This window comes from Pleurodeles waltl, chromosome 7 (genome assembly GCF_031143425.1).
Source record: "Pleurodeles waltl isolate 20211129_DDA chromosome 7, aPleWal1.hap1.20221129, whole genome shotgun sequence".
Lineage (NCBI taxonomy): Eukaryota > Metazoa > Chordata > Amphibia > Caudata > Salamandridae > Pleurodeles > Pleurodeles waltl.
Genome location: NC_090446.1, coordinates 169,690,441 through 169,717,059, shown reverse-complemented (window position 1 = coordinate 169,717,059; position 26,619 = coordinate 169,690,441). Strand labels below are relative to the sequence as shown.

The window sequence follows — 26,619 nt, the reverse complement described above, 5'->3', positions numbered from 1 at the left end:
AAAGACCCTTGGTGCAGACTTTATTCCAGAGGGTAAGACTTTGAATTGATAGTATACCTTTTCAAGCATGAATGTGAGGTACTTTTTTGTGCTTGGTTTATAGGTATGTGCAGGTAGGCATCTTTCAAGTCTATGGTTGCCATGTAATTACCCTTTTGTAGACTTGGGATTACCTCTTGTAGTATTGTCCTTTTGAAATGTTGTGTGCGGATGAATTTGTTGATGAATCTGAGGTCCAGGACTGGTCTAAGTGAGAGGTCCTGTTTTGGCACCAGAAGGTAGTTTCCCTTGTTTAACCCCTTTTTTGGCACTCTTTCTATTGCATGTTTGTGTAGGAGTTCTTTTATCTTCTTTCTTAATTGTACCAGTTATTTTTCCTGATACTTCTTTCCCTTGGATGGTCTTGGTACTGGAGGGCTAGTTAGTTCTACACAGTAACTGTGGTGTAACACATTTAAAACCCATTTGTCGGTTATCTTTGTCTATTCTTGTGGATAGTTTATTCTGCCTTCCAAATGTGTTGTGTGTGGGTCTGAGGCCGAGTTTGTGTCACTTTGAGGTTCCTCCACCTCCTCTGGGGGTTTGGCCTCTGGCCCTCCCTCTTCTACAAAAAGGCTGCCTTGCGGCATGTTGCCATTGCTGATATCCAGGTTGCTGGCCAGCCTATTGAGTGGTGCCTTGGACTTGTTTCTTGTTCTGTTAGGAAAGGTCCTCTTCCTGAGGGTCTTCTGGGTGTGTTTCCTCTTCTGAAAGTACCTGTGTATTGTAGAGCACACATTGCCTTTGCCGTCTCGTTGTCCTTCATGATTTGTTGCAAGGACTCATGTATTTCCTGTCCGAATAGGGCCTCTCCTGTGAAGGGCTTATTAATAACGGAGGCCTGGACTTCAGGATTAAAGCCTAAGATCCTGAGCCAGGCATGTGTTCTGAGGGTTGTGCCCGCAGACTTTTGCATGCTACCACTACCTGCTGCATACAATGCTGATTTTAAACAAGTGCTGGCAATATTTTTCCCCTGCTGACTAATCGCTTTCACTCTTCTCCTGTCCTCTTCTGGAAGCTTCTTCATTAGCTCCTCTATCATGTTCAATTGTTGGTAACCATATCTGCTGAGGCGAGCACTGGAATTGTCTATACGCCACTGTGTTGCCGCTTTTCTTACCATTTTTCTCCCTATCATTTCCAGTCTTTTGCTTTCCTTCTCAGGAGGTGGTCCCGTGAAGGTATTGTCATTACTCCTCCTTCTGGGCAAAGTTACAATGATAGAGCCTTCCACAGTATTTCCATGGGTGTATTTGGAATCCTTTGAGGAAGGTTTGTACTTCTCTATTCTTGGTGTTATGTCTTTACTGGAGGCAGGTTCTCTGAAAGCTTCCTTTCCCTGGGCCAGTATTCCCTTACTTGTTAGCATAAGGGTTCCTAGGAGGAAGCACAAGTCTCCCTTCTTCTCCTCCAAGGGTATCCTATAAGTTTCGGCAACTTGTTTGATGAGGCAGTTGAAAGTGATGTTGTCTAGGGACAAATGCCTTGAGGGGTATTTGTCAACCTCCTCTTCTGGGCTTTCTGTTTCAAGGTCATTCCAGTCTTCCCCGAAAACTCCCATTGCTTCCTCCCCTTGAGGGGTCACAGAAGCCTTCCTCAGTTGCTTCCTCATGTGGTTCTAGTGTTACAGGGACTTCTAAGGCAATCGCTTCCTCTTCAATGTCTGCGGTCGTGGAGGGTTTGCTTGGGATTCTGAATTCCTTTAGTGCCTCGTCAAATTCCTTCTTGCGCTGAAGAAGTGTCCCCATTTTGGATTTCAACCTTTGTCTTTTCTTCTCCCCCGCCAAGGCCTTTCGGACGTCCTGAGTCAAGGATGCCGTCTTTTTCAGAGCAGTTACTACTACTCTGAAGGTCTTGTGGTCTCTTTTAAGGGTTCTCGCTATGTGGTGGGTTTTGTCTGTTTCGACATTCTTCCTTCATCCGTCTCCCTGTTCTGGGATCTGTGGGCCTCTTTGTTTCGCTGCTGGCCCTCAATCGCTGTTTTCTTGGGGGTCGGGGCTGCCTTAGCTATTTCTTTTTGGGGAACCGGGACTCCAAAGGTTTCAGCGGTCTTCTTATTTTCTCTGTTTTTTTCTTGGCCTCCTTCGCCGATTTTTTTCACTGTGCGTTTCTTCTCAGCATCCACCTCAAGGATTTACATGTCTGATCCCCCTTGGGTTGATTCCACGCCTCCGGCCTGTCCCTCATCATCGCTGGAGAGGTCTAGGTCCTGCAGGGATACTCATGGTTGGAGGTGGCCTGCAGAAAGAGGCTGCAGGCGGCGTCTGGATGTCCACTATTGGCAAACCCGAGGTGGGCTTTGGCTCTGGAGGGCCTGAGAACCACGCTGGCACCGTTGGCACACTTCAACTCAAGTTAGGGGTGCACGGGTTCAGTCATGCTGTCCAGTGTCAGGTTTTGGTGGTTCGGAGTCCTCCTGAGTCTTCTTTGGTGGCTGCAGGGTTCAGGGAAGCAGCTTAGCTACTCCACAGGAGATCGTCGTTAATTCTTAAAGTGCTGCCAGTCCTCCCAGGCTTTTGGAGGCAGAACAGCTCCAAGAGGTGTCGTCTTTGGTGCAGCTGTCTAGGACAGCAGGCATGCCTGTGGGGTTGGGGGCCAAGTCAGTTGCCGCACCTCAGTTCTTGCTTTTCATGGCTCTCCAGGTCATTTTTCTTCTGTAGTTCAGAGAATCTGAAGTCTTGGCATTGGGAGTACCCTAAATACTCAATTTAGGGGCATTAAGAGGAGTGAGGGGTAGTAGCCAATGGGCTGCTTACCCCTGTGCTCACTACGCCCCCTAGATAACCACTTCCTTTGGGGAGTGGCCATCATCCTGTCCCGGAATTCCTAATTCCACCACACACAAGAAGAAGATGGAATTCCTAAGGTTGTGTTCATTTCAGGCTGATCACTCTAGAGGTGTGTCCAGCCTGCAAGTGCAACGCACCTCCTGCATAGCTAATTTTTCCACCTGTCCATGTGCCAAATGGGCCCTGGCCTGGGGGAGGGGGAGGGTGGCATGTCCACACTTCTAAGGGAAGCAAGATCTGCATACCAAAAGCAGTGGGCTCTTTGAAGCCCCCTGGAATGCAGATTTGCAGGTCATCCTGCTGGGAGAAGTGTGGCCGACCCCAGCACCTGTCTTTTGGTGACAGACTGGTGGAAACCAGTCAGTCAGCATACAGCAGTTGGTAGGTTTTCAGAAGGCACGTCTAGGATGCCCTCTAGGTGCATGTATTAATAGATACATCACTGGAATCAGTGAGGTTTTACTAATACAAGATGGTTGATACCAAACATCCTTAGTTTCAGTGAAGCCATCATGTAGATGGGGAACTCTTATTGACCAGCATCCAGCACATGCTTAAAATGGCTTCCCTGATGACTTACTATGACTAAGAATCGACAAAAACATAGCAGGGTCATATCTGTTCTTGATATAATGCACCCTGCCTTAGGGTTGTAAGGCCTTCTGTAGGGGTGACTTACACATATTACAGGCAGTGTTAGGGGACATGGCACACAAGTGTGTGTCATGTCTTGTTTTCACTTCTTAGATCAACTTGTCATGCAGCCTGAAGTGCCAGTCTGTATGAATTTGATGCTGGGTCCCTTAGAGAGCCACAGCTTATGGAGTAGCTCTTAGTGGACCCCCTTTAGTACCTATGCTCTAGGTACCAGAGGTACTACTTATTAGGGGCTTACAGAAGTGCTAAAGGCCTGGTCACTTGGTGATCAAGTGATCAGGTCTCTCGTTTCTGTGGAAGGAACACTGGCAACCTGGTTAACAGGAAACCAGTGAACTTCAGTTAAAGATGCAATAAGTACCATGCAAAAAGAGTGTGTGTGTGTTGTTTTTAAACACCACAACCTTAAAACACCTTTGCACAAGCTGACCACCACGTAAGTGTTAGGACTCTAGAACACTGACCTGCTGGTCAAAGATCGCTTAACTGCACAATGCCATAACTAAAACCATGCAGAAGTAGATAGAAAGACCGCCCCTCCCCACTCCATCCATCTCTTTCTCATGAGTGGCAGAAGGAGACAATATCGAAGAGAGGAAAAATGTAGGCACACTAACACTATGGACTGAAATAGTAAGGTGGACTAAAATCAAACCTTACACACAATAGAATGTCTATAAACAACTGAGAGTGGCCCAAATTGCAATCTCACCGGAAACTAAGAATAAACAAGCCACACAATGAGGCCAACAATGGCAAGTCAAATATAGGAACCTTAGAGTTGATTAGATGTTTTGCAAATCTTTAGGCAAAGATGGGATGGACGAAGAAGTAAGAAGACTATAGCACATCACACAATGTCATTTCAATGTTCTCAAACAAGGACTCCCAAAGAAGAATTATACAAACAATGGGAGTACGATCAAAGCAAAAGAAACAGCAGCAACAGAAATGCCTATCACTACAGCAGGCCCACTCAGTGCAACAATGGCCTATTACACAGCAGACAGACCACCTTTGTACTTAAAAGCATGAAATGGGCTGGAACTATTGATGAAAAACAAAGAACCCAACCGTAGAAAAAATCTCCAAAAGGGATCAAGCACCTCAGTCCACAAAGCTACTGGAAAAACGAGCACCAAGATTGCTCAAGGAATAATAAGACAGTTCATGCTGAGAGAGAAGCTGGCTTTGTACATACTATACCAAAATGAGGTATAGTGTGCACAGAGTCCAGTATATCCCCAAAGGCTTAAGAGAGGCTAAAGTAGATAATACTAATCCTGTCATGTAGAGTAGTGTGGTCTAACAGTTAGAGGAGTATCACAGGGTAGTGCATAGTGCAAAGCATTTGTTGTACACACACAAGAAATGAGGCACGCACTCAATGACTAACTAGAGGCCAATGTTCTTATTTGGTAAAAATGTTACTTTATTTCTAGAACCTAAAGGATCTTTGTTGCAGGTAAGTACCTTTGTAAGTTTGTATCAAGCTTATATATCAAATGCACTTTGTTTAGGTTTTTCTGATAAGAGTTTACAAGTAACACTTTTCAATTTCAAAAGTTAACACTTTGTGCAATTTCACATACAAACTAATGCAGTCCTAGGGGAGGAAAAATGTTAGTATGGTTAATAGGTAAGTACTCAACTTACGATCCCAGTCTTCGGGGATTAGGATGTACACAGGTTAAAGTTCAATTTGACCTCAAAAGTAGCAACACAGGGCCGCTGGGTGCAGAGGTCGGGTTTTCAATGGACTCCTATGAGGACAGAAGGCACTTGGAAAGAAGCAGATTGCATGTAAGTGGTTTCAGGGCATGGTCCTGGGGGATTTAGATGAGCATCGGAGGTGGGAGGGAAGGGGGGGGCGCAGGTCAGCACCAAACACACACCATTAGCAGCAATAGGCGGTCAGGTGCAGGGTGCAAACACAGCATTGGGTGCCCAATGGTTTTCAATGGGTTAACCCCAGGGGTCACAAAGATGCTGCAGGCTGGGTCCAGGGGGTCAGCTGCAGAAAACAAAAGTCTGGACAAGTAGGAGAGGTGCCTGCTGGACTTTGCTAGACTGTCGGTCAGACTCCTCACGACCAGGAGGCTCCGGGTGCAGGGGTACATTTGGGCATCTTTGTCTGTTCAGGTTGCTGTCAGTGGGGTCCTTCGGATTTGATTTAGGCTGCAGATGTCGTCGTGTTGGCCAGGAGGTGTCAATCACGGTTGAACCGAGGTTGGAGTCGCCTAGAGACCTTCTCTGGACCGGTGGGTGACCTGGACTCGGGCCGTGGGCATCTGGTGCCGAGTGGGCAGGGCTCGCTGATCCGGGGCGGTTCTGGAGACTTGGCTGTGGGAGTCGGGTGCGGAGTGGGCAGGGTTTGCGGATCGGGGGCGGTTCTGGGGTCCTTCTTGGATGTTTCTTGTGGACAGGGCTGCTGTCCTCTGGGGTTCTTGGTCCTCTGGTGGGAAGGCAGTCCTCTGGGGGTTTGTAGAGGTCGCTGGTCATGCAGGATGTGTCACTATTTTGTAGCAGGAGTATTGAAGCTGCAGACGGACCGGTAGGGCTGTGTCCAAGTCAGTGGTCGTCTGGAGTTTCCACTGCTGGGGTCGGTTCTTCAGTCCTGCTTCTTGATGTCACCAGGAATCTGAAGAGCAAGGTTGAGAGGTACCTCTGAATACTAATTATAGGGGTGTTACAAGGGTCAGAGGGCAATAGTCAATGGCTACTGTCCCTGGTGGTGGCTACACCCTTCCTGTGCCCACTCCCTTTGGGGAGGGGGGCACATTCCTATCCCTATTGTTCAGTCTCCTCCAAAAGAAGACTGAGGATTCTGCAAGGAGGGGTTCACTTTATCTCTAGACACCTTAGGGGTGGACCTAGCTGTAGTGGTCACTCCTGCATGTTTTTCCTAATTTTTCTGCTGGACCTGCTGCCATCGGGCATGTCCATTAGTTGTAGTGCCCTGGGACACTGTAACAGGAGGCCTGAGCCTTTGAGGCTCACTGCCAAGTATTAGTTCTCACCTCATGGGGTCAGAAACTTGTCTGGTATTTGCAGGCTGGCACAGACCGGTCAGCCCTACACTAGAGGGTTGGGTAAAATGTAAGGGGCATCTGTAAGATGCCTTCTGTGTGCATTTTATAATAAATACAACAAAGGCATCAGTGTGGGTTTATTGTGCTGAGATGTTTGACACCAAACTTCCCAGTCGTCAGTGAAGCCATCATGGAGGTGTGGAGTTCGTAATGATAATCTCCCAGCCCATGTACTTAATATTGCCACACTGCACTTACAATGTCTAAGAATGCACTTACACATTGTAAGGGCATATTGCTCATGCAGCTATGCCCTCATCTGGGGTATAGTGCAATCAGCCTTAGGACTCTAAGGCCTGCTAGAGAGGTGACTTACCTATACGTCACAGGCAGTGGTTGGTAGGCACGGCACCCAGAGGGGGATGCCATGTCAACTTTACCTTTTTCTTCCAACCAGCACACACAAGCTGCAATGGCAGTGTGCTTGTGTTTGGTGAGGGGTCCTCTAGGGTGGCATAATACATGCTGCAGCCTTTAGAGACCCTTCCTGGTCACAGAGCCTTTGGTACTTTTTACAAGGGACTTAGCTGTGTGTGTCAGGGGTGTGCTAATTGTGGAAACAATAGTACAGTTTTAGGGAAAGAAAACTGGTGCTGGGGCCTGGTTAACATGAACCCAGCACATACTCAGTCAAGTTGGCATCAACATCAGGCAAAAATTGTGTGTGAGTTGGGGAGAGAGGGGGTTACCATGCCAAAAAGGGTCACTTTCCTACAAGAAGTACAACAGAGCAATAGGATCATGGCTGCTGACCTGTGCACGTTACCACAGGCCAGAGAAGATAGCCACAGCACATGCCAATGAGCCACTCGCCAAGTACCTTTCTAGAAATTAGAATCATCATCTACTCCAACAAGGGAATACATAGAATGGTTACTGTCTGGCTGCTGCTTTTTCCAGCCTGTTTGTTACCAGGCTTACAGATGAACATGAACAATATGCTGGCAATACTCTTTAAAGTGCTTGGTGGCTAATCATTTGCTGACCAGTCATTAAAGAGGAAGATCAATTAAGGGGCACAGTGAAAACCCTGAGCGCTTTTTAAAAAAATATATATATATTTCACAAAACATACGTTCTGATAGACAGCCAACCTTAAAAAAGGGGGCCTGGTCTGAAAATGTAAACGCCCTTTAGCTAAAAATGCAAATTTGTGACAAGGACCAACTTGAATATGAATAAATGAAAGATTGAACAACTATAAAATCGTAAGCTTAAGGGAGAATCTAGCATATGTATGTGGAGAAAGAAAGGCAATGATGGTCAACCAAGTGAACAGTGACCGGGACATACATGCAAAATGAGAATGAAACATGCACGATGACCCTGGTAAATTTCTGAATAGTATTAACAGTTTTCCACTTTTGGAAATCATTTGTCTTACGTTATATTTGATCTGCAATGCTGCTGGTAGAAGTAGAATTTAAAAGTAAAGAAAAATTGGCACATTTCCATAATTTTCCAAGTGATGTAGTTATTTTTATTTACAGTGCTTAAGACGAAACAGTAATACTTACTGTAACACCTTCCTTGTTTTTATCTGATGGACTGTCCTTTTCTTTTGGTGCATTAGCTGTTTCTGATGGTGATAACTGCACTGAATTTGGTTGCGTAGGTTTATTTGATACATCTGTGCCAAGCTCCGTATCAGGTTCTTGCTGTGTTGCAGTTGCTAGAACAATAGAGTTAGGAGTGTGAAATTTGAGGCATTAAGGACCCATATAGATATCCTTATTTTATGAATGCACTATTCTGGGATCAGCATTACATGTGTGCACATAACAAGACCAGAAGCTACTGCTTAGTGAGAAGACGTAGCCCAATAGCTCCTGAATGGTGTCTATAGCCTGCTGCTTGGTTAACGTTTTTATCTCCGCTCTTGAGAACAGCCGATTAGATGAAATAGAAATATCCATGGCAGACATTAGCAATTGCATGAAAATTATTCCTCTCAATAAACACTCTAGGTCTACAAACTAGAGGGACAAACATTAGGCCTCCATGTGCAACTTTGAAGGTGATCCAACATACGTTACATGTAAAGAGAAGCAAAAAAAAGTAAAAAATGGTTAATTACCTGTAGGAGCAGTTTTGCAACTTGAAGAATTTTCTGAATTTGCATGCTGTGCATTATTCCGCCTTAAGGGGTTGAGTATGGAATTACCTTTAAAGTCTTTTGTTTATTTGCCTGGGCGTCATCAGACATTTGGTTTACTGTCAATCAGTCTGTGATGTCAGATGCTCACACTGGAAGCCCCTTTCCTTGGTTGTCATTTTCGAATTCTTTTTGGTGACTCTAATGTTTGTTGCAGCTTCTCAGTTTTCCATATTTTCGTTTAGACCTTTGTGGTCTTCTTCTAAATATGGGGGCAGGTGATAGGGCCACATCTGAATCCATAAAATTTTTCAAGTTTGAAATCTACTCCTACTGGCAAGTGAAAACGTTTGGCTTTGCAGGATTAATCTTTTCTACACTCACAAGCTGTACATGGATTATGCAGAAGTGTTCTCTCCTCTTCGGAGGCTGGGCTGAAATGAGCTATTGGATGCTAACAGTTGCATTAGTACTTTCAGTCCTATCTGCGCCTTGGTTTGCTTGGATATCCACAGAGTAGTGTTTTACGAGGGTGTGAATGTAAGACCCTGTGGCTGCCATACAGATTTTGCTGACATTCGTTATAAATGCTAGTGTGAACCCTTTTTTTTCTTGTTCAGAGCACTCTTAGTCTCTTTACTAGCGACACACCAGCAATTTTGCAGCATGTCTGAATTGGTTGGACTATCCATCTTGCAATGGTCCCTTTGCAGACCAGTGAGCGTGTGTTTGCCGATGCGAAGGAAATGAAGAATTAGCTTGGTTTCCTGATTTCCGTTGTTTCTTGTAAGTAGTATGTGACTTCAGATCTTATGACTAGCGCTCTTTCTGCTTGAATTTTTGTATTTAGGAATAAAGCGGGTATTGCTTGACTGACATGGAAATTTGATGTTCAGAATTTGTGAGTTTACCTTCATTAACACTCTGCCCTTTGTATTTGTGAGAAGTGTTCTTGCATTTGAGTTCATCAACTCGAATGGGGACTTCAGGCCCTGACTTTGGTGGGGGTATCTTCTTTGCCCCTTCTATATCTCTTGATCCCCAAAGTATTGAAGTATTGAAGAAACTTCTACCTGCGAATGCTACTACAGCAGATAGTTGAACCGTAAAAAGAGGCATATGAAAAACCTTCATTAACAGGTGGGTGAGATATTTGACCATTGTAGAGTCGTGTCAAACTGTCTGAATTTTTGTCTGACACAACAGTGTATGAACCTGCTCCCCTATGTTGTGTCTCACTTATTTTTGCTGTCTCCTGCAGCTTCTCCAAGGAGACCCATGGATCTCTGTGGAAGTCCTACGTAACTATACTCTACATCTGGAGGAATCCTGCTAACAGGCTGATGCCTGCTATCCCTCGGTGCTAACTGCCCCCGTCCATTGTTAACAAGTACTGATGGGGTAAGTGTCTCATCAGCCTTCCTTGTGCCATCTGGAGCTTCGTACCAAGTTTCTCAGGCCCACTGACGGGCAATGAGGATTAACATTATGTACACTTGTCTGCCTCTTTTCAACACTAATGGTCTCCTTGGAAGTAAGGAAAAAGCACATACAAATCTCCATGACTTAACTATTGACAGGATATTCCCTTCCAAACATTGGAGTGGGTACCTAGACGTTAGGTCTTGGCATTTTAAGTTCTTGAGTGTTCCACAATTTTTCGCGTCTATTTGTGAAATGTCATTTATTATTTGCTGCTCACCTCTCACTCAGTTAAAGAAGGTGTTTGTCTGCTTAGCCTGTCTGCCTACATGTTTTGGTCTCCAGGTAGGTGAACAGCTAGTAATGAGGTAGAACAAGATCCTCTCAACTCCCGGCTGACTGTGACCATTGAGACTGGAACTATTCCTGTAGTAGTCTCATGGTAACTTTCAATGCATTATTAAGGGTATCTACAATACCAACATGCCTATTCCTTTCTCCACTGCCAGAGACTGTCCCTTCTGGTAAAGGCAAGTTTGCTCCGCTGATACAAGGATTATTTAGGAGATTGGGAAGGCTTTCACCTCCACAGAGTTTAGTCTTGAACCCAAGAAAGTCTTTATTCTCTCTGGCACTAGTGAGGATTGCTTCATGTTTAGGGAGAAACCCAATTTGTGGCATGTCTGAACGACAATGTTTATGCTCTCTTGGTTCTGTAGGAACAATTTTGCCTTTACCAGCCAGTCATCTACATAAGGGAAGGCATATCTCCCCTGTCTTCTTAAGGGTGCCGCAACTACTGTAAATACCCTTGGTGCAGATTTTATCTCAAAGGGGTGGACCGTGAACTGGTAATGTACTTTGTACATGACGAAGCTTAGGAACTTCTTGTGATTGTGGTTCATCAGAACACGCAGGCAGGCATTGTTGAGATCCATGGTTTCTATACACTCTTCCCCAGCACCATTTAGGACTGGTGCCTGCACTTCTTCTTGAATTCAGAGGCTCTTAGGTATGCACTTATCCTTAAAGTGGCACCCTCGCACTACGCTCTGCTGTTGTGTCCGCCCCATCTAGTCCTGAACTGAAGCATGTGTTTCAAATTGCCATGTCAGAGTTGGAGATGTTCCGTTGGTTGGCAGCAACCTCTATCTTTTGCCCCACCATCTCCATCTTCTTGCTCTCTCCCTCTGTCTGGTGGCAGGCCCAAAGTATTGGAACAATCAGCCCTTTTGTGTACAGTGACCATAATGATGAAGTCTGTCCCACATTGCCTCTGATGTAAGGTTGGTCTTTGGAGGAGTGGTTATATTTTCTTCCCTACCCTTGGTGTAGCAGCTTTTGGGTGCATATGGTTCTCTGAATACCTCTTGACCTTAATATAGGACCACTCTAATATTGCAAGTTTTTATTTTCTTTGGGCTGGTAGGAGGGTTCTAGGAGAAAACATGATTCAGTCTGTCCTCTTCTAGTTGCACCACATACGAGGAGTCTGATGCCCTTTTAATCAGGGTGTTATACATTGCAAAGTTGTTTACACTGCATGTTTGCAGCTCGGTGCACCTGTGCCTTCCGCTATGTGGCGCCTTTAGCCTTCTCGAAGTGTGGGTGAATCGAGGAACTCTTGGTGGGGGACTACCTCTCTCACACAACATCAGGGCAAAAGATAAGCCCTGCTGCACACCCACCAGTGCCTTCATTATTTCTGCAGCGCAGGACGTGCCTGGGCAAAGCACGGGCCAAGGGTGGGTCTATCCTGCGCCCGTCAGTGCCAGGAAAAGGCAGGGAAGGGCCACCCCCCTTGGTGAGTACCTTCAAGCGCTGGCTGGCTTCATATTTTGTTTGGTCAAACAGTTCTTTGTGTTTGTGACTTAAGAACAGACATGTTTCCCAGTTGCTCCTCATTGGATTGGTGGGTTACTGAGGACATTGATGTGGAGCATTTATTCCATTGTCTGTAGTATTTGGACTCTATCAGAGACCCACACAGTGGGTGCCTCCTTGAGTGGGGTCCTAACCTCGCCACTTAGCAGGAACTGGAGCCCTCATGTTAAGTTACAGGCTTTTAGCATCCGAGGGGTACAGGGCGGGGAGTCTGCCCTGGAGATTAACCCCCGAGTTTCCACTACTGAGCGCTTATTGAATCAGGCTGTAGGAGTGGTTTCAAAAGAGATCGAGCTGGCTAAAAGAAGGCTGTCTCTAACTATGCCTTCCCTCAATCTCATTCACTCTCCCTGTTGGATCAGATGTTACGAATAGAGTGGAGGATCTGGGAGGTATCAGAGTCAACACCGGTGTAGGAAAATGGCTCCCTGTTGCAGTTAACCCCCACTTTGTGCCTGATATTGATGCTGACTTGACTGAGAAGTGTGCTGGGACCCTGCTAACCAGGCCCCAGCACCAGTGTTCTTTCACTTAAAAATGTACCATTGTTCCACAATTGGCACATCCCTGGCACACAGATAAGTCCCTTGTAAAAGGTACCAGTGGTACCAAGGGCCCTGTGACCAAGGAAGGTCCCTAAGGGCTGCAGCATGTGTTGTGCCACCCTAAGGGACCCCTCACCTAACACAGCATTGCAGATTGTGTGTGTTGGTGGGGAGAAAAAGGCAAAGTCGACATGGCATCCCCCTCAGGATGCCATGCACACAAAATTCTCCCTGTGGCATAGGTAAGTCACCCCTCTAGCAGGCCTTGCAGCCCTAAGGCAGGGTGCACTATACCACTGGTGAGGGCATAGATGCATGAGCACTATGCCCCTACAGTGCCTAAGTCTATTCTTAGACATTGTAAGTACAGTGTGGCCATATTAAGTATATGGTCAGGGAGTTTGTCCAAACGAACTCCACAGCACCATAATGGCTACATTGAATACTGGGAAGTTTGGTATTAAACTTCTCAGAATAATAAACCCACACTGATGCCAGTGTTAGAATTATTACAAGATGCACACAAAAGGCATCTTAGAAGATGCCCCCTGTAATTTACCCAATCCTTCAGTGCAGGACTGACAAGTCAGTGCCAGCCTGCCACTGAAACGAGTTTCTGCCCCCCTGGGTTGAGAGCCTTTGTGCTCTCTGAGGACAGAAACAAAAGCCTGTACTTGGTGGAGGTGCTTCTCACCTCCCCCTGCAGAAACTGTAACACCAGGCGGTGAGCCTCAAAGGCTCATGCCTTATGTTACAGCACCCCAGGGCATCCCAGCTAGTGTGGATGCCCGCCCCTCCGGCCACTGCCCCCACTTTTGGCGGCAAGGCTGGAGGAGATAATGAGAAAAAGAAGGAGGAGTCACCCACCAGTCAGGACTGCCCCTAAGGTGCCCTAAGCTGAGGTGACCCCTGCCTTTAGAAATCATCCATCTTGAGATTGGAGGATTCCTCTAATAGGATTAGGGATGTGCCCCCCTCCCCTCAGGGAGGAGGCACAAAGAGTGTAGCCACCCTCCAGGACAGTAGCCATTGGCTACTGCCCTCCTGACCTAAACACACCCCTAAATTCAGTATTTAGGGGCACTCCAGAACCCAGGAATTCAGATTCCTGCAACCTGAACCAAGAAGGACTGCTGACCTGAAAGCCCTGCAGAGACGACAACTGCTTTGGCCCCAGCCCTACCGGCCTGTCTCCTGACGCGAAAACCTGCAATAGCGACGCAACCGACAGGGACCAGCGACCTCTGAAGCCTCAGAGGACTGCCCTGAACCTAAGGTCCAAGAAACTCCTGACTCGGCTCTTCTCAACAACAGCAACAATATTTAAACTTTCCTGCAACTTCCAAGGACTTCACTCTTCCTGCTGGAAGTGTGAGACTTTACCCTCTGCACCCGACGGCCCCGGCTCGAGCTCCAGAGAACCAACACCACAGGGAGGACTCCCAGGCGACGGCGACCTCATGAGTAGCCCGAGACGACCCCCCTGGACCACCACAGCGACACATGCAAAGAGAATTCAGAGGCTCCCCCTGACTGCGACTGCATGTAACACACACACTGACATACACCTCTAAATAGAAACCACCGCCTGGCTCTTTTGCTTACATCTTGGACTAATGATTGGCCTGGAGGGCTCAGGCTGAAAATCATGTGCACCCACAAATGGCCCCCCCATACACACACTCCCCAACCTGCCCACTTGGGGTAGAGACGGAAACTCAGACGGGCCCTCCTGGTGATCTCCAAACCCAGTTGTAGGAAGTTGGCTCTGTATATACTATCTCAAAATAAGAGATAGCTTGCACAGAGTCCAAGAGTTCCCTTTAGAGGTAAGATATTGGCAAAATTAGATAATTCTAATGCTCTATTTTCTGGTAGTGTGGTCGAGCAGTAGGCTTATCAGAGGGTAGTGTTAAGCATTTGTTGTACACACACAGGCAATAAATGAGGAACACACACTCAGACTTAACTCCAGGCCAATAGTTTTTATTTAGAAAAATATGTTTTCTAAATTTATTTTTAGAACCACAAGTTCAAGATTTGAAGTAAATACATAAAATGCAAGGTACCCCACACAGGTAAGGAAACTTTGAATTAGAGCAATAACATATACAGTTTTTGTTAAAATGGCAATAAGCTATTTTAAAAGTGGACACTGCAAAAATCAACAGTTCCTGGGGGAGGTAAGTAATGGTTAGTTCGACAGGTAAGTAAGACACTTACAAGTTCAAGTTCCTGGGCATAGGCAGCCCACCGTTGCGGGTTCAAGGCAACCCCAAAGTTACCGCACCAGCAACACAGGGCCGGTCAGGTGCAGAGGTGAAAGGAGGGTCCACAACACATAGGCGCCGATGAAGAACAGGGGTGCTCCGGTTCCAGTCTGCCAACAGGTAAGTACCCGTGTCCTCGGAGGGCAAACCAGGGGGGTTTTGTAGAGCACTGGGGGGACACGAGTAGGCACACAGAACACACCCTCAGCGGCACAGGGGCGGCCGGGTGCAGTGTGCAAAGCAGGCATCGGGTTTTGAATAGGAATCAATGGAGGGACCCGGGGGTCACTCTAGCGGTGCAGGCAGGGCACAGGGGGGCTTCTCTGGCCAGCCACTGACTGGGCAAGGCAAAGTGTCGCCTGGTGGTCCCTCCTGCACTGACGTACGGTTCCTTCTGGTCCTGGGGGCTGCGGGTGCAGTGCTTGGTCCAGGCGTCGGGTTCCTTGTTACAGGCAGTCGCGGTCAGGGGGAGCCTCTGGATTCTCTCTGCATGCATCGCTGTGGAGGTCCAGGGGGGTCGTCTTGGGCTACTCATGAGGTCGCAGTTGCCTGGGAGTCAGTGGGCGTTGGGTGCAGAGGGTGAAGTCTCACGCTTCCGGCGGGAAGAGTGAAGTCTTTAAAAGTTGCAAGAAAGTTGCAAAGTTGTTGCTGGATTTTAACAGAGCCGCTGTTCACAGGAGTTTCTTGGTCCTTAGGTTCAGGGCAGTCCTCTGAGGCTTCAGAGGCTGCTGGTCCCTGTTGGATGCGTCGCTGTTGCAGTTCTCCTTAAGTCAGGAGACAGCCTGGTAGGGCTGGGGCCAAGCAGTTGTCATCTCCGTCGTCTCTGCAGGGCTTTCAGGTCAGCAGTCCTTCTTGGTTCAGGTTGCAGGAATCAGATTTCCTGGGTTCTGGGTCGCCCCTAAATACTATATTTAGGGGTGTTGTTAGGGGCAGGAGGGCAGTAGCCAATGGCTACTGTCCTGGAGGGTGGCTACACCCTCTTTGTGTCTCCTCCCTGAGGGGAGGGGGGCACATCCCTAATCCTATTGGGGGAATTCTCCAAAACCAAGATGGAGGATTTCTAAAGGTAGGGATCACCTCAGCTCAGGGCACCTTAGGGGCTGTCCTGACTGGTGCGTGACGACTCCTAGTTTTTCTCATTATCCGCTCTGGACTTGCTGCCAAAAGTGGGGGCTGTGTCCAGAGGGGCGGGCATCTCCACTAGCTGGGATGCCCTGGGGTGCTGTAACAAAAGGCATGAGCCTTTGAGGCTCACCGCCAGGTGTTACAGTTCCTGCAGGGGAGGTGAGAAGCGCCTCTACCTAGTGCAGGCTTTGTTTCTGCCGTCAGAGAGCACAAAGGCTCTCACACCAGGGGGGCAGAAACTCGTCTTAGTGGCAGGCTGGGTAAATTACAGGGGGCATCTTCTAGGATGCCCTGTGTGTGCATTTTGTAATAAATCAAACACTGGCATCAGTGTGGGTTTATTATTCTGAGATGTTTGATAGCAAACTTCCCAGTATTCAGTGTAGCCATTATGGAGCTGTGCAGTTCGGTTTAGACAAACTCCTAGACCATATACTTAATATGGCCACACTGTACTTACAATGTCTAAGAATGGACTTAAGACACTGTAGGGGCATATTGCTCATGCAGCTATGCCCTCACCTGTGGTATAGTGCACACTGCCTTAGTGCTGTAAGGCCTGCTAGAGGGGTGACTTACCTAAGCACAGGCAGTATTTTGTGTGCATGGCATCCTGAGGGAGGTGCCATGTCGACTTTGCCTTTTTCTCCCCACCAACCCACACAATCTGCAATGGCAGTGTGCCTGTGTTAGGTGAGGGGTCCCTTAGGGTGGCACAACACATGCTGCAGCCATTAGGGACCTTCCCTGGTCACAGGGCCCTTGGTACCACTGGTACCTTTTACGAGGGACTTATCTGTGTGCCAGGGGTGTGCCAATTAAGGAAACAATGGTATATTTCTAGTGAAAGAACACTGGTGCTGGGGCCTGGATAGCAGGGTCCCAGCACACTTCTCAGTCAAGTCAGCATCAATATTAGGCAAAAAGTGGGGGGTAACTGCAACAGGGAGCCATTTTCCTACACAATGCTCAGGCTGGGCAACATGGGATTCCCAGTTCTCACTGTTTGCGATCCATTATTGACTCACTGCTGAAGCAGGGACCTAAAAGGGAGATGGTAGTGCTTGTGGTTGAATTTAACTGTGATTTATGTGATTGCCCTCTATCATTAGGTGGGACTGTTCCTAAAAATACTCTGAAGGAGGGGCTCCACCTGGCTCATACACGGGAGGTCCTAGAGTTCACTCCTACTTTAGATTCTAACAACCTTGTTTTTGCTCTAGAGAAGCTGGTTAATTCCCAGAACCCAGATATTGTGTCTACATTTAAAGGGAGGGGTTGTAGGTCTAGTATAGATTATATGTTTGTCTCAGCCCCACTGTTTGTGTTCAACTCCAATTATAATGCTATTCACAGCCCCTTCAGTGATCATAATCCCTTGTCCCTAGCTATTGCAGGTGCAAATGTTCATAGGGTGTTTGCTGTGGTGCAAAGGGGGCTCCCCGTTGTTAATCAGGGGAGGAAACTTAAATGGACACAGGAGTAACCCTCACAATTCAAATTTTCACTTTTCTCCAGCTAGCAGCATGAGATCTCTACCTGTCTGGATCCGAGGGCTCCAGAGAGGAATGTTTTGCAAGCATTCGCAGATATTGACTGTAGCATTCTAGAGTTACTGTTGGTACCGGTGTCAAGGTCGGCATCACAGAACCTCAAGTGATTTGATATGGATTGTTCATGGTGTCTGGCATCTAAAGTTGCCCCCTAAGCAGGTCCCTAGAGATAGGAACCTCATTGCTTTGTGTTGGCAGGCATATAAAAAGGCCCTAGCTTGCGCAGAGTTGCGATGTGTTGGGGTCAGGGTCGGGGTTGGGCCCCTCGGGGCTCTGATTGGCTGCGCGATGCCTTCTTTTGTCAAGAGCAGCTGACGATTTTTTGGGAGCTGACCCCGGAGGGTTCCCGGCCCAAGGATATATGGGCTCCGCTGCGCTCTTGTCTGGATGCCTAGAAGGATGGCTGAGTTGGTACTTCGTGACTGAATGCACAACTAGGAGTTTTGTGTGCCTTCGCTCTCTCTCGGGGGTGTGGGAAATGTGACATTGGTTTGTTATATGCGCTTCTGTGCTCTTCTTCTGCCTGCCTTCTTTCCGGTTACTCTTCTTCCTTTCATTTGCAAGTTTTGTATTTGGCTATAGCCCGATGGATAAGTTGTGTACCGCCTTGAGACAGTTCAGTGGCAGTTGTGCCTATTTTGCAGAGACTGGGGCCACTAGTGATCTGTGGTGAGCCTTGCTATGGTGCATGAACCAATGACTTATTTGTAATCCTTTTCAACAGGTGGCGCCCAGGAATTGTGGGGAGCTTAGACTTAGATATTCGCTTGCGTCTAGATTTGCGGGCTGTCATGTTTTGTTGTATGTTGTCTTTTTCTATGCACAATAAATCAATAAATACATTTAAAAAAAAAAAGTTTAAAAAAAGGCCCTAGCCAATCATAAATCTTCATTATGAGAATCCTCATGGGAGGGAGCTAGACCAGGCATGTGAATTCAGAGACAGCTAACTTTTCTGGAGGATGATTAATAGGCCCTGTTTGCAGAAAGAAATGGTCCGGCAATTTGCCACCACATTTCAGAACAGCAATGGATTGACCACTTTGAAGGGGTTTATAACTTTGGGGTAACTGATGACACAGAAGACGGAGAAGAATTGGAAAGCAGTCAGGTGTAGGAAAGTGACTCTTTTTGACATGATCACCCCCACTTTTTATATGGTATCGGATGCAATTCTGACTTAAAGTACACTGGGTTCCTTCTAACCCGGTACCCAGTACCAGATCTCTTTCTCTAAAACTGTGCAATTGTTTCCCAATTGGCCATACTTTTGGCACCTTTAGCAACACAAAAGGATGATGGATGGAGTGCTGAACAATGCAAACACTCACCCCCAGTCACAGATCTTGGTTTAATCCATCATTCTTTTGCTCAGCATGCCACCCCAGTTTGGACCCAGCCATGTGCAAATCAGTCTCGACCCTGTCCCCATGGGAACAGTCCAGCCCGAACTGCCAGGCTAGGTCCTCCCTGGATCGGAAACAAGCATCCTGGGACCGGTTTCAGGGTATCACCCTTCATCAGCCATGCTAGCTTGACTCAAGTGGCATAGTGAGCAAGGGGCCCACGTCTGGGCATACCCTTCCCACTTAAGGCAACTTTAGCAACACAACAGGATGATTGACAGAATGCTGAACAATGCAAACACTCACCCCCAATCACAGATCTGGGTTTAATCCATTGTTCTTTTGGCACCCCTACAAGTCCCTAGTAAATGGTACCCCCGATACCTAACTCCGGGGTACCAAAAAGGGTCCGCAAGGGCTGCATCAAGTATTTTGCCACCCTCATGGCCCCCTCACCTAGCATATGCAGACTGCCATTGCAGAATGTGTGTCTTGATGAAGTTAAAAATGAAAAAACGACAAGGCACACATCTGTGTACCATGCCCCCTAACACTGCATGCAATATCTGTAAGTCACCCCTACAGCAGGCCTTCCAGCCCAAAGGCAGGGTGCATTATACTACATGTGAGGACTTATCTGCAAGAGCAGATATGCCCCCACGATTCCTTGTCGATTCTCAGACATAGTGAGTGAAAAGGGAAGCCATTTTAAGGATACGTGCTGGACACTGGTCACTACGAGTTCCCCAGTTACATGATGCCTTCACTGAAAATAAGGATATTTGGTAACAAACATCTTTTATTAATAAACCCTCATGATTCATGTGATGGATTAATTCACACAAGCACCCAGAAGGCTCCTTGGAGATGCCTCCTGAAAACCTACCACCTGCCAGTGTGCCAACTGACCAGTTCTAACTGGCCTTCCACCACTAGACATGTTTCTGACCCACAGGGGTGAGAGCCTTTGCTCTCGGGCAGACAGAAACAAAGTCTACTCTGGCAGGGGTGTTAACACACCCCTCCCAACAGGATGACCTCTGAATTTGCATGCCAAGCCTGAGGACTTCATAAAAGCTCACCACCCTTGATATGTAGAGCTGGCTTCCCTCAAAGAAGAGAATGCCGACCTCTGTGCCCCAGGCCCGTTTGGCACCTTGGCAGGTGGGGAAATTGGTAGGTGTGTCCAACCCTTAGGTCAGTCCTACCCATAAGGTGAGCTGCCTGATGTGGACACCACATTTAGAAATCTGCCATCTTGTTGGCAGAATTAGGCAGTCTGGGACAGGGTTATGCTCATTCCCCACAGGAAATGATCATATAGGGTATATAGTGACCCCAGGGGTCAGTAGCCCATTGGCTAGTACCCTATACTCCCCAAAACACCCCTGTAGGAAGTTGGCTCTGTATGTGCTATTTCAAAGTAAGGAATAGCATGCACAGAGTCCAAGGGTTCCCCTTAGAGGTAAAATAGTGGTAAAAAGAGATAATAATAATGCTCTATTTTGTGGTAGTGTGGTCGAGCAGTAGGCTTATCCAAGGAGTAGTGTTAAGCATTTGTTGTACATACACATAGACAATAAATGAGGTACACACACTCAGAGACAAATCCAGCCAATAGGTTTTGTATAGAAAAATATCTTTTCTTAGTTTATTTTAAGAACCACAGGTTCAAATTTAACATGTAATATCTTGTTTGAAAGGTATTGCAGGTAAGTACATTAGGAACTTTGAATCATTTCAATTGCATGTATACTTTTCAAGTTATTCACAAATAGCTATTTTAAAAGTGGACAATTAGTGCAATTTTCACAGTTCCTGGGGGAGGTAAGTTTTTGTTAGTTTTACCAGGTAAGTACGACACTTACAGGGTTCAGTTCTTGGTCCAAGGTAGCCCACCGTTGGGGGTTCAGAGCAACCCCAAAGTTACCACACCAGCAGCTCAGGGCCGGTCAGGTGCAGAGTTCAAAGTGGTGCCCAAAACGCATAGGCTTCAATGGAGAGAAGGGGGTGCCCCGGTTCCAGTCTGCCAGCAGGTAAGTACCCGCGTCTTCGGAGGGCAGACCAGGGGGGTTTTGTAGGGCACCGGGGGGGACACAAGCCCACACAGAAATTTCACCCTCAGCGGCGCGGGGGCGGCCGGGTGCAGTGTTAGAACAAGCGTCGGGTTCGCAATGGAAGTCAATGAGAGATCAAGGGATCTCTTCAGCGCTGCAGGCAGGCAAGGGGGGGGCTTCCTCGGGGAAACCTCCACTTGGGCAAGGGAGAGGGACTCCTGGGGGTCACTTCTGCAGTGAAAGTCCGGTCCTTCAGGTCCTGGGGGCTGCGGGTGCAGGGTCTTTTCCAGGCGTCGGGACTTAGGTTTCAGAGAGTCGCGGTCAGGGGAAGCCTCGGGATTCCCTCTGCAGGCGGCGCTGTGGGGGCTCAGGGGGGACAGGTTTTGGTACTCACAGTCGTAGAGTAGTCCGGGGGTCCTCCCTGAGGTGTTGGTTCTCCACCAGCCGAGTCGGGGTCGCCGGGTGCAGTGTTGCAAGTCTCACGCTTCTTGCGGGGAGATTGCAGGGTTCTTTAAAGCTGCTCCTTTGGATAAAGTTGCAGTCTTTTTGGAGCAGGTCCGCTGTCCTCGGGAGTTTCTTGTCGTCGTCGAAGCAGGGCAGTCCTCAGAGGATTCAGAGGTCGCTGGTCCCTTTGGAAGGCGTCGCTGGAGCAGAGTTCTTTAGAAGGCAGGAGACAGGCCGGTGAGTTTCTGGAGCCAAGGCAGTTGTTGTCTTCTGGTCTTCCTCTGCAGGGGTTTTCAGCTAGGCAGTCCTTCTTCTTGTTGTTGCAGGAATCTAAAATCTTAGGTTCAGGGAAGCCCTTAAATACTAAATTTAAGGGCGTGTTTAGGTCTGGGGGGGTTAGTAGCCAATGGCTACTAGCCCTGAGGGTGAGTACACCCTCTTTGTGCCTCCTCCCAAGGGGAGGGGGTCACATCCCTAATCCTATTGGGGGAATCCTCCATCTGCAAGATGGAGGATTTCTAAAAGTTAGAGTCACCTCAGCTCAGGACACCTTAGGGGCTGTCCTGACTGGCCAGTGACTCCTCCTTGTTATTCTCATTATTTTCTCCGGCCTTGCCGCCAAAAGTGGGGGCCGGGCAACTCCACTAGCTGGAGTGTCCTGCGGTGCTGTGACAAAGGGGTGAGCCTTTGAGGCTCACCGCCAGGTGTTACAGCTCCTGCCTGGGGGAGGTGTTAGCATCTCCACCCAGTGCAGGCTTTGTTACTGGCCTCAGAGTGACAAAGGCACTCTCCCCATTAGGCCAGCAACATGTCTCTAGTGTGGCAGGCTGCTGGAACCAGTCAGCCTACACAGATAGTCGGTTAAGTTTCAGGGGGCACCTCTAAGGTGCCCTCTGTGGTGTACTTTACAATAAAATGTACCCTGGCATCAGTGTGCATTTATTGTGCTGAGAAGTTTGATACCAAACTTCCCAGTTTTCAGTGTAGCCATTATGGTGCTGTGGAGTTCGTGTAAAACAGACTCCCAGACCATATACTCTTATGGCTACCCTGCACTTACAATGTTTAAGGTTTTGCTTAGACACTGTAGGGGCACAGTTCTCATGCACTGGTACCCTCACCTATGGTATAGTGCACCCTGCCTTAGGGCTGTAAGGCCTGCTAGAGGGGTGTCTTACCTATACTGCATAGGCAGTGAGAGGCTGGCATGGCACCCTGAGGGGAGTGCCATGTCGACTTACTCATTTTGTTCTCACTAGCACACACAAGCTGGTAAGCAGTGTGTCTGTGCTGGGTGAGGGGTCTCTAGGGTGGCATAATACATGCTGCAGCCCTTAGAGACCTTCCCTGGCATCAGGGCCCTTGGTACCAGAGGTACCAGTTACAAGGGACTTATCTGGGTGCCAGGGTGTGCCAATTGTGGAATCAAAAGTACAGGTTAGGGAAAGAACACTGGTGCTGGGGCCTGGTTAGCAGGCCTCAGCACACTTTCAATTCAAAACATAGCATCAGCAAAGGCAAAAAGTCAGGGGGTAACCATGCCAAGGAGGCATTTCCTTACACAACCCCCCCCCCCAAACGAAAGAGGATGAGACTAACCTTTCCCAAGAGAGTCTTCATTTTCTAAGTGGAAGAACCTGGAAAGGCCATCTGCATTGGCATGGGCAGTCCCAGGTCTGTGTTCCACTACAAAGTCCATTCCCTGTAGAGAGATGGACCACCTCAACAGTTTTGGATTTTCACCTTTCATTTGCATCAGCCATCTGAGAGGTCTGTGGTCAACCTGAACTAGGAAGTGAGTACCAAAGAGGTATGGTCTCAGCTTCTTCAGGGACCAAACCACAGCAAAGGCCTCCCTCTCAATGGCACTCCAACGCTGCTCCCTGGGGAGTAACCTCCTGCCAATGAAAGCAACAGGCTGGTCAAGGCCATCATCATTTGTTTGGGACAAAACTGCCCCTATCCCATGTTCAGAGGCATCTGTTTGCACAATGAACTGCTTGGAGTAATCTGGAGCTTTTAGAACTGGTGCTGTGCACATAGCTTGTTTCAGGGTGTCAAAGGCCTGTTGGCATTCTACAGTCCAGTTTACTTTCTTGGGCATTTTCTTGGAGGTGAGTTCTGTGAGGGCTGTCACAATGGATCCATATCCCTTCACAAACCTCCTGTAGTACCCAGTCAAGCCAAGGAATGCCCTGACTTGAGTCTGGGTTTTTGGAGCTGCCCAGTCCAGAATAGTCTGGATCTTAGGCTGGAGTGGCTGAACTTGGCCTCCACCTACAAGGTGTCCCAAGTAAACCCCAGTTCCCTGCCCTATCTGGCATTTGGATGCCTTGATAGAGAGGCCTGCAGATTGCAGAGCCTTCAAAACCTTCTTTAGGTGGACCAGGTGATCCTGCCAGGTGGAGCTGAAGACAGCAATATCATCAAGATAAGCTGCACTAAAGGATTCCAGCCCAGCAAGGACTTGATTCACCAACCTTTGGAACCTTCCTGGCAGGGGCATTCTTTAAACCAAAGGGCATAACAGTGAACTGATAATGCCCATCAGGTGTGGAGAATGCTGTCTTTTCTTTTGCTCCAGGGGCCATTTTGATTTGCCAGTACCCTGCTGTTAAGTCAAAGGTACTTAAGAATTTGGCAGCCCCTAATTTGTCTATTAGCTCATCAGCTCTAGGAATGGGATGAGCATCTGTCTTGGTGACAGAGTTGAGACCTCTGTAGTCCACACAAAACCTCATCTCTCTCTTTCCTTCTTTGGTGTGAGGTTTGGGGACTAAGACCACTGGGCTAGCCCAGGGGCTGTCAGAGTACTCAATTACTCCCAATTCCAGCATCTTGTGGACTTCCACCTTGATGCTTTCCTTAACTTGGTCAGACTGTCTAAATATTTTGTTTTTGACAGGCATGCTGTCTCCTGTGTCCACATCATGGGTACACAGGTGTGTCTGACCAGGGGTTAGGGAAAAGAGTTCAGCAAACTGCTGCAGGACCTTCCTACAGTCAGACCTCTGTTGGCTAGAGAGGGTGTCTGAGTAGATCACTCCATCTACAGAGCCATCTTTAGGGTCTGATGAGAGGAGATCAGGGAGAGGTTCACTCTCAGCTTCCTGGTCCTCATCTGTCACCATCAACAGATTTACATCAGCCCTGTCATGGAAGAGCTTAAGGCGGTTCACATGGATCACCCTCTTGGGGCTCCTGCTTGTGCCCAGGTCCACCAGGTAGGTGACCTGACTCTTCCTTTCTAGTACTGGGTAAGGGCCACTCCATTTGTCCTGGAGTGCCCGGGGAGCCACAGGCTCCAGAACCCAGACTTTCTGCCCTGGTTGAAATTCAACCAGTGCAGCCTTTTGGTCATACCACAACTTCTGGAGTTGTTGGCTGGCCTCAAGGTTTTTACTTGCCTTTTCCATGTACTCTGCCATTCTTGAGCGAAGGCCAAGTACATAGTCCACTATGTCTTGTTTAGGCTCATGAAGAGGTCTCTCCCAGCCTTCTTTAACAAGAGCAAGTGGTCCCCTTACAGGGTGGCCAAACAGAAGTTCAAAGGGTGAGAATCCTACTCCCTTCTGAGGCACCTCTCTGTAAGCGAAAAGCAGACATGGCAGGAGGACATCCCATCTCCTTTTGAGTTTTTCTGGGAGCCCCATGATCATGCCCTTTAATGTCTTGTTGAATCTCTCAACAAGGCCATTAGTTTGTGGATGATATGGTGTAGTGAATTTGTAAGTCACTCCACACTCATTCCACATGTGTTTTAGGTATGCTGACATGAAGTTGGTACCTCTGTCAGACACCACCTCCTTAGGGAAACCCACTCTGGTAAAGATACCAATGAGGGCCTTGGCTACTGCAGGGGCAGTAGTCGACCTAAGGGGAATAGCTTCAGGATACCTAGTAGCATGATCCACTACTACTAGGATGTACATATTTCCTGAGGCTGTGGGAGGTTCTAGTGGACCAACTATGTCCACACCCACTCTTTCAAAGGGGACCCCCACCACTGGAAGTGGAATGAGGGGGGCCTTTGATTGCCCACCTGTCTTACCACTGGATTGACAGGTGGGGCAGGAGAGGCAAAACTCCTTAACCTTCTGGGACATATTGGGCCAGTAGAAGTGGTTGACTAACCTCTCCCACGTCTTGGTTTGTCCCAAATGCCCAGCAAGGGGAATATCATGGGCTAAGGTCAGAATAAACTCTCTGAAACCCTGAGGCACTACCACTCTCCTAGTGGCACCAGGTTTGGGATCTCTTGCCTCAGTGTACAGGAGTCCATCTTCCCAATAGACCCTATGTGTTCCATTTTTCTTGCCTTTGGACTCTTCAGCAGCTTGCTGCCTAAGGCCTTCAAGAGAGGGACAGGTTTCTTGTCCCTTACACAACTCTTCCCTTGTGGGTCCCCCTGGGCCCAAGAGCTCAACCTGATAAGGTTCCAGCTCCATAGGCTCAGTTCCCTCAGAGGGCAGAACTTCTTCCTGAGAAGAGAGGTTCTCTTTTTGGTGTTGTGTTGCAGTTGGTTTCCCAGCTGACTTTCCTTTTCTCTTGGTAGGCTGGGCCATTTTTCCAGACTCCAGCTCTACTTTTTCACCCTGTGCCTTGCACTGTGCCCTAGTCTTGACACACACCAGTTCAGGGATACCCAGCATGGCTGCATAGGTTTTCAGTTCTACCTCAGCCCATGCTGAGGACTCCAGGTCATTTCCAAGCAAACAGTCTACTGGGATATTTGAGGAGACCACCACCTGTTTCAGGCCTTTGACCCCTCCCCACTCTAAAGTTACCATAGCCATGGGATGTACTTTAGTCTGATTGTCAGCGTTGGTGACTGGATAAGTTTGTCCAGCCAGGTATTGGCCAGGGGAAACCAGTTTCTCTGTCACCATGGTGACACTGGCACCTGTATCCCTCAGGCCCTCTACACTTGTCCCATTAATTAAGAGCTGCTGCCTGTATTTTTTCATGTTAGGGGGCCAGGCAGCCAGTGTGGCTAAATCCACCCCACCCTCAGAGACTAATTTAGCTTCAGTGTGACACCTGATTTGCTCTGGGCACACTGTTGATCCCACTTGGAGACTGGCCATTCCAGTTTTAGCTGGATGGGAGTTAGAAGTGGTATCTTTCTTGGGACAGGCCTTGTCTCCAGTTTGGTGTCCAGACTGACTACAGTTTCGACACCAGGCCTTTTTGGGATCAAAGTTTTTACCCTTGTACCCAGGATTGTTTTGTGAAGAGGCTCTGGGCCCACCCTCCTGTGCAGGTTTTTGGGGGCCTGTAGAAGACTCTTTATTATTT

General features: G+C 48.0%; 1 protein-coding gene across 3 annotated transcripts in view; it reads right to left on the bottom strand.

Annotated features, from left to right (window-relative positions):
* The window catches only part of ZMYND8 (zinc finger MYND-type containing 8), a 602,889-nt gene that overhangs the window by 56,440 nt on the left and 519,830 nt on the right, over positions 1–26,619 (bottom strand). For all 3 annotated transcript variants that reach the window (XM_069243462.1, XM_069243464.1, XM_069243463.1), the window contains exon 20: positions 8,098–8,252. In XM_069243462.1, coding sequence (XP_069099563.1) covers positions 8,098–8,252 — 155 coding nt within the window. The remainder of the gene's footprint in view (positions 1–8,097; positions 8,253–26,619) is intronic.